Source organism: Lytechinus pictus, chromosome 18 (assembly GCF_037042905.1).
Source record: "Lytechinus pictus isolate F3 Inbred chromosome 18, Lp3.0, whole genome shotgun sequence".
In the NCBI taxonomy this organism is placed as follows: domain Eukaryota; kingdom Metazoa; phylum Echinodermata; class Echinoidea; order Temnopleuroida; family Toxopneustidae; genus Lytechinus; species Lytechinus pictus.
Window position 1 is genome coordinate 13,015,385 of NC_087262.1, and position 8,065 is coordinate 13,023,449.

An 8,065-nucleotide genomic window follows, 5' to 3' on the forward strand; every position below is an offset into this window, starting at 1 on the left:
CGAGCTGAATTTTTTATTATCCAATCTGAAAAGCGGACATTTTGAGCACGATTTAAAATAAAATACGAGTTGTGTATCTCAATCTCGCTTGCTGATTTCTGTGTAACATTACAATCTTATTTTATTTTTGCACATGCGGAATTATTGGGGGGGGGGGGGCAAAACGATAATTTTTTTAAATGTTTTTTTCCCCCCAATATTTTCATCGATGGGGCGATCGCCCCCATGCCCCCCCGGATCGACGCCTCTGGACTTACTGGGGGTGCTAGCTGTGACAATGCTCAGCACCCCCAGTAACAATAGAATAATCCTCCGTGGATAGGTCCATTGTTTTGATTTACCAATTTGCGATAAAAAATTATTGGTTGCTCTTCGTCATGAAGGGCATTAGACCGTACGTTTTCTATGTTCTTGAATCGGTCTTGCGCCGTTGATGAAAAGAAAAAACACTCCTTTATCTTAATGATCAAAGTCCGACGTAACATTTATATATTTTAGGGACTGCATCTCGCTGTGATCTCAGATTCTGGCTTCGTTCATTTAATTTTGAGGTCTTGTTTACGGAGCAAAGCAAATGATATCTGTCAGGAGCAACTTCAAATGATCATCAAATTCTCACTCGATTATTGATTTCAGTTACTTTGTAAATCTTTAAGAACACAATCAGAAATGGTAAGTGAATTTATATTGCATTTCTACTATTATTTAACTTCTCATTACCAGTTGTATGCGTTTATATTTCTCTTGAATTTTTGTTGCTTATGAAATTAATTTCAATTCCCAATAATTGGATTGAAATCCCGGGGCCAGTCAAATGTATTGCTGATGTACACACGCGTGGCCAAATTATTTCTAAACACCCCCCAAACACCCCTAGACGAGTTTTTCTCTGTGTGCAAAATAAACAAGTTTTTCGCGGGCTTTTAATATTTACACATTTTGGCCCCTAAACAAGTTGTCGCCAGAATACCTCGGGGAAAAAGCTTGGGGGGGGGGGGGAACATACCCTAAACACGATGGCTATAGTCTTTAAAAAAAAAGCTTTGGAAAAAAAACATACACATTAAGAAATAAAGGTTCAAAATTGAACCCCGAAAGGTTGATGCAAAATCAGCACCCTATGGGTTAAAAAATTGAACCCCTGATTGGGGTTCAAAACTTGAACCCCTGGCTGGGGTTCATTTTTGCACCCTGCGGGTTCAAAACTGCACCCCTGAATTTTAAATTGAACCCCTAGGGATGCAGTTTTTGGGGTTCAATTTTTGAACCCCAATCAGGGGTTCAATTTTTGAACCCATAGGGTGCTGATTTTGCATATCAACCTTTCGGGGTTCAATTTTGAACCTTTATTTCTTAGTGTGTACAATAAATAAGTTTGACCCTGCGATTGACCATTGACCAGTCTTTCAAAACTACCCCTTTTTTTTATGTGTTTTTGATACCCTTAACGATTTTTTTTTTTGTCACGCGTGTGTACAGCAATATATTTGACTGACCCCCCCCCCCCCCCGAATGGAATGAATTCATATTGCAGTATTGGGGGAGCCCTGTACCAGTATCCACGGAGGATTAACTATTGTTACTGGGGGGTCATGTGTGCTCAGCACAATCCTCCGTGGATAGGTCCATGCCTGTACCATGTACGAATAAGCCCCGCCTGCATGGGCCTGGGAGCGGCATGTTTGTCATGACTCAATGATCGGAATGACTGCTGGCTATTGTAATCGCGTAAAATATATTTGTAAATAATGGTTTTAAAGGGGGGAATCGTACATATATAATTTGTTATGTATATGTCTTCGAGCCCCGCGGCCTGCTCGACAATACTGCACAGATCGAGTGTTTTGGCATGGATACGTCACAAAAAAAACATTTTTTAAAGGGCATTTCAGGGTTTTTGATACAATATTTTGGAAATGCATGATGAAATTAAACCCCGCACTACCAAAATTTGTTGGGAATCGGTCCATTGGGGCCTTAGATGACATCATGCATAGGCCTACATGATATCCCCATTGAAATCAGTGTATATTGGCCTGGTTCTAAATGAGGCTAATTATGTATTAATGAGGTCATATCTTGGGGCCCCGGCCATGGACCGATTCCAACCCAGTCCGGTGTTGGGGATTTAAGTTTACATCATATGCTCTACCAAAATATGGTATTAAAAAAGGTGATATGCAAAAAGTGAACATTGATGTCACACTTCGACACTGTATTGTTTTCCGTTCAAATGAATTATGATTATAGGCCTATAGCCCGCGCCTGTCACGTGATAGGAGTGTATCGGGGGGGGGGGGGGGGGCTCACATTTTCTTCTAAATAATGTAAGGCCTTTGAATATAGCTTGAAATTTTAATTAATCCTCTATTTACGTTCTTTGCAAATACAGAATCTACAGAGTAAATCGACCATGCTGATATTAGTATGGTGTCTGTTCATTTTCACATCTCTCGCCCCCAATGTATCGTGCCTCACCGATGAGGAAATCAACGAATTCGGAGCAAGAACCCACATCGACCCGAACACCGATCTTCAAGGATTCATCACTATCGCCGAACACGACGACGACACCCTTGTGGTGACATCGAACGGAATACCCGACCACACCGCCGGACCCTTCGCTCTCCCTCCCGATGTCGACGACATCCTCGAGCAGGACTTCGAGTTCTACATTCCGAAGAATCCGACGTCGTCAAATGCGAAGTATGAGTTGCCGATGGGGCCGGTCGGGTTGGCGCTCAATGGCGTCGCCCTCTTCAACCCCTATTCCAACGAGGGAACCGACGCCGTGATCACTGAGGAGCCGACGTTCGATGACTGTGACGGCCACCCAACACCCAACGGGATCTACCATTACCACAGTAGTCCGTTCTGCGTGTTCAGTGACCAGGACGGTGTGCCATCGACCATCATTGGGGTGGCTTTGGACGGGTTTCCCATCTACGGCCCGAATGACGAGAACGGCAACGAACTGTATTCTGCGGATCTTGATGCGTGTCACGGTCGTTACGTCGACGGTAACTACCGTTACCATATCACAGAGGACTTTCCGTACATCTTGGGCTGTTTCCATGGCGAGGTCGACAGTAGAAATCTGAGACCAGGCCAAAACCTAGCAACAGTAGACCCTGGTGTAACCATGACAACGAGTAAAGCGAGCGATATTGTTCATGGGAGTGTCACCATAGTAACAATGTTGTTTTCACTACTCCTTGTTTTGTTTTAGACACTCAGTTCTTGTCAATTCCAGATTAGACATGAATTATGATTTTTGTAGCAATTGTTTACTCTCAATCTCTAATATTTATTTTTATGATTAAGTGCATGCATTCTTGTCAATAATAAATTGCTATATTCACGTAAGGTTTACTTTTCATGTTGCATTTCAGGCATGCATGAGTCCGTTTGTGCGGTTCGAAATTTATATCTCTGCCAATTAGGCTCTCCGGGGTGATCCGGGGGTGGATGTCCAGGTGGTAGATTCCTGATATCCCCAATAGCAAGTTGATAAATATAGAGAAATCAAACATGTATAAGGCTGAACATGATGAATATTTCATCAAAATCGGAAGTTAACACTTGTATAAGTTTTTCCTTATTTTCACAAAACGTGCATGCATAGCACAGGCAGTTTGCAAATTAGTGAAGTGGTGACGATACACACTCAGTATTTGCAGGAAAGGTAATAATTGATATATCCAGATATTTAAATTTTCTCCTATTATAATAATGCACAGCATGCATGGTCTAATTCCACTTTGAGTCTGTAAAGTTATTGTTATTATATAGATCGAGAGCTTCTTTAAAATGTAAAAAAAAAAGATCCATAACCAAATTAGATAAACCCATTTGATATTACATTATAATTGGGATCCCTGTTACAACAATTGAAACAATAAATGTATGGTATTATCAACTCTCATCGCTTGTTCTGTGTATATACATGCGTATATCTGTTCTGTGAAATTCAGCGAAATTTTGGTGTACCATCACCTCCTGATTATACATCCGACTTTGAAGACTTTGTCAGTTGAGTTGTGCTTGTTTGATTTTCTCTTGATTATTTTTCGGATTGACTTCACCCAAAATTGACTACAATAATCCTTTTTAATTTGTAAACAAATATTCGGCATGACTCCTGTATGTTTAAGATCGCATGCTCGATCTGTAAGGAAACAATAATCCTAAGCAAGTAATTTAGATCGGGGTCTATTGGGTTCAGATGATAGATCGATAGATAGATAAAATGGTTTATTAAAAGATCATCGCAGCCAAAGTCCGAGTTGTGATCAATTTTACAAACATGCCAGTTGCATAAAGTTCTCATACAAAGTATCGTAACATTTTCTGAAATGATACACAAACCTATAATATGTAAACTATGTGATCTTAAAAGAGTGTCAGTGGAGAACTGAAAAGAATAATGCAGTGGTAGGTGAGCGAAAAGAAAGAAGGAAACTAGACGAATAAAAATGGAAGTCGTGAAGGTGTTAAGGATATAAATGTAGAGAATGGAAAAGAGAGGAGAGAAAGAGAGGAGAAACCAGAAGGAGAAAAAAAGAACATATCACGTTCATCACATCTTGACATGTACACACCATATCCTATCACTTAGAGATGGTAGCTGGTAAAATGCAGTGAGATTTAAAAACAATAAGACCGTCCCATATATTTACATAGTAAAATAGTAAAATAATGATAGCAAACGATGTAATTGAACTGGGAATCGTCAATTAACATACAAAGTAAAACAAAGTAAGATTGATTACATATTATTTAAAACGTTAACAAAGTATATAATGGAAGAGAACTACGTTGGAAACGTTTAGTTAGGCATTTATATCGTTGATATTTTAATTGTGATCTTAAAACATTATTACATTGCCGTCTGAGAGGTAAACTATTTGTAAATTGTGGATGCTTGGCAAGAGAACGGGCAAAGTCAATACATAACTGTTTTCGTCTTTCCTCTAACGAAGAAATATAGCACGTTTCCAATGCGTTAGCACAGTCTTCATGCTGACATCCAAGTATATTAAATCTTACAAGCACGTTTCTGAATATCTTCTAAGGCAAGTACGTGCATGGCTTTTGGATAAGTTACCATTATAAACCGGTACTCCGTAACCTAAAATTGGGCGAATGTATCCTTTATGTATTAGAATAAGGTCATCTAAGGGGAGTCTATACTTTTTAAGGCAACGAAGCATGTACACTTTTCTATTACATCTTTTTATAAGATCTGATACCTGGCTATCCCAATTAAGGTTAGATTGTATAAGAACACCTAGTATTTTTGATTCATGAACAAATCTTAATTTATTATTTCCAATGAAAAATTGACTTTCTTCAACATCATTTTGCATAAATGTGATAACCAAAGAAAAACATTTAGATGTGTTTAAAGTCATGTTATTTCTCAAAGACCATTGATGCAAGTCGTTGATTGCATTTTGTATATCAGACTGAGATGGAACTTTACGACTTTCAACAATAGTCAAATCATCAACATATTTATAATCAGGTTATTCAAAGTTATTGCAAGCATCGTTAATCATGACGATAAAAAGGATCGGGCCACGTCTGGTCCCTTGATGACCAGCATTGACAACTTTAGTGTTTGAGATTTAGCCAAAATATTAAACCTTTTGCTGACGACACTCGTACAAACACACATTCCATGATATAATACATGGTCTCACATGAATGTTATTTTTTTTAATAACAATGTTGTGGTCGATGCGATCAAGTGCTTTTGAAAAATCAGTGAGTATAAAAGTGGATAGAGACTTGGGTTCATCAGCATTGGCACATATCTGATGAAGAAATTGTATCAAATAGTGATTCGTACTGGTCAATTTCCGTACTGGTTTGGATCAAAACACTCTACAATATCTTGAAGTAGCCATTTACATATAAAATATTCAGCAAGTTTGGCGAAGTAGGAAGTTAATGAAATCGGACGCAAGTTCTGCAATTTGGTTTAGATTTTGGAATAAGTACTATATCAGTTGTTTTTCAAATTGAGGGTACAACAGAGTTTTGAAAAATGAAATATTTAAAATATGGACTACAGGAAAACACAACTCACTTTTAATGGCGGATTAGGAGGAGGAGGGGCAAAAGTACCATTTCGACTGACTGTACGTTTAAAAAAAAATTATATTAGCGACACCGCATCGATCATAACATCATAATTGATAACAATTATATATATTTACTCAGGGTAATCTATTAAACGTTCAGAGACGTCGCACAGTGGGCCAGAATGAATCCAAAGTGCGCCAAAACCCATTATTCACACATTTGTACGATTAAAGTTGGTAGACAGGGGTAATTTCAACCGTAGAATTCAATAAAAGTATTTTCAAATATTGATGACGTCGTCAAAATACCGTTTTCTGATTGGCTTTTAACATTTGAGAAGATATTACATGTTTCTAATTCTCATTACAATAAGTTTCAAATTTTCAGAAACTAGTTTTAGAGAAATTTCAGCAATAATTTAGCATATTAGCAAACAGCAAACACACAAACAGGCAAACAAACAAGAAAAGTATGTGCTCGGGGTACAAACAATTCAATTGGTGACTTGAGTATCGCTTAAAGAGGGCGCACTACCATGAATCCGGAATTGTAAAATTCAAAGTGAAATTGTAAAAAAAATGCAAAGGAGTATTTTCATTTTGACATAATATTCAGAAAATAATATAATATTTTACTTTCTACCTTTCCTTTTATTTCCTTTCCGCTTTTTTTCTTGGTCATTATTTTTTTTCTATTGAGGGGGGGGGGGGGGGAAGCATCCCCGAGCCCCCGCCCATATGTATGGCACTGTTCAAAAGGCACCATAACCTTTGTAGCACACAATGAAAGGATTTGAAAAAAAAATACACGCTCTCCCATACTTCGGTTGAAAAAAATTGTTTTTGCTTGAAGAAGGAATATTTAAAGCTAAAAGAGAACATATTAGAAAGAAACAACAACAGAACAATGCAAGCAAATAGATTTGAAAATGAATTTTGACCGCATAATTTGAAAATTATGGCAAAGATAATGACAAGGTTAAGAGGAAGTCTGCTGATTAGCAAGAAGTCCGATCATCATAAATTATTTATCATTTAGATTTTTGGCGCAAGCCTCCTTTTTAACCCCAGACAAAAACATTCCGTGTTCGCTCAAGCATGAACGAAACTAATTTTCTAATGGCATTTGAAATATAAGACTTCAGAGTACCTATTAACACCAAAATATAGACATCATAATTTAAAACAAAAATTTTAAAAGACTTCAAATCTGTCCCGTTTTTTGATACGCACTGTATAGTTAGTGGAAATGAAAGCTTGTCTTTATGTAGGTTTGACGAAAATATTTTAGGCAGATACCAGTCACAAGAGCCAAACACTTGAGCCAGACATTCATGGTCATTTCAACCATTTAATGTAAACATTGGATTGCCCCTACCCGTCTCCCTCCCATAGGCGGCGGAAGCGGGGGGGGGGGGGGGACGTGTCCCCCCTAAAATTTTAGGTGGGGGGGGGGACGGTCCCCCTAAATCTTTTGTTGATAACCTTTTTTTTTTTTTTTTTTTTTTTTTGCTTGTCAATTTTTTTTCCTGCGTCCCCCCTAAAATTTTAGGTTGATAACCTTTTTTTTAAAATTTACTTGTCTAAAATTTTTCGCTTCCGCCGCCAATGCTCCCTCCCCCTCCTTTCTCTCTCTATCTCCCAGCACGCGACTGGGATTTGTTTTACATGTTCAATGTCACCCCTGTCACCCGCAACGTTCGGCACGCGCATAATGGGACACTAACTTTGAACGATTTTTGTGATAAATACGGCGAACGTGTCGTTGGAAATTGGTTATATCTCCAGAAAATGTACGTATATGCAGCTAAATTTGGTATCAATGTAAAGCATGAACTATAACAAAGACCGTCATGGTATTTATAGCGCAGCAATCGGCAGCAATTTGTAAAAGAAATGCTCATGAAAAAAAAATTGCTAAAACCCCCCATTGTCAAATGGTTTCGTCCAAAATTACATTTTATCTTGAAAATCTT

At 38.1% G+C, this 8,065-nt stretch overlaps 1 protein-coding gene across 1 annotated transcript; it reads left to right on the top strand.

Moving 5' to 3' along the window:
* Positions 1-295: 295 nt before the first annotated feature.
* LOC129281390 (uncharacterized) lies at positions 296-5,382 on the top strand. The gene is made up of 2 exons (XM_054917333.2): positions 296-672; positions 2,393-5,382. The coding sequence occupies exons 1-2, from the start codon at positions 670-672 to the stop codon at positions 3,227-3,229; spliced, it is 840 nt and encodes a 279-aa protein (XP_054773308.2). The 5' UTR covers positions 296-669; the 3' UTR covers positions 3,230-5,382.
* The last annotated feature ends 2,683 nt before the right edge of the window (positions 5,383-8,065 follow it).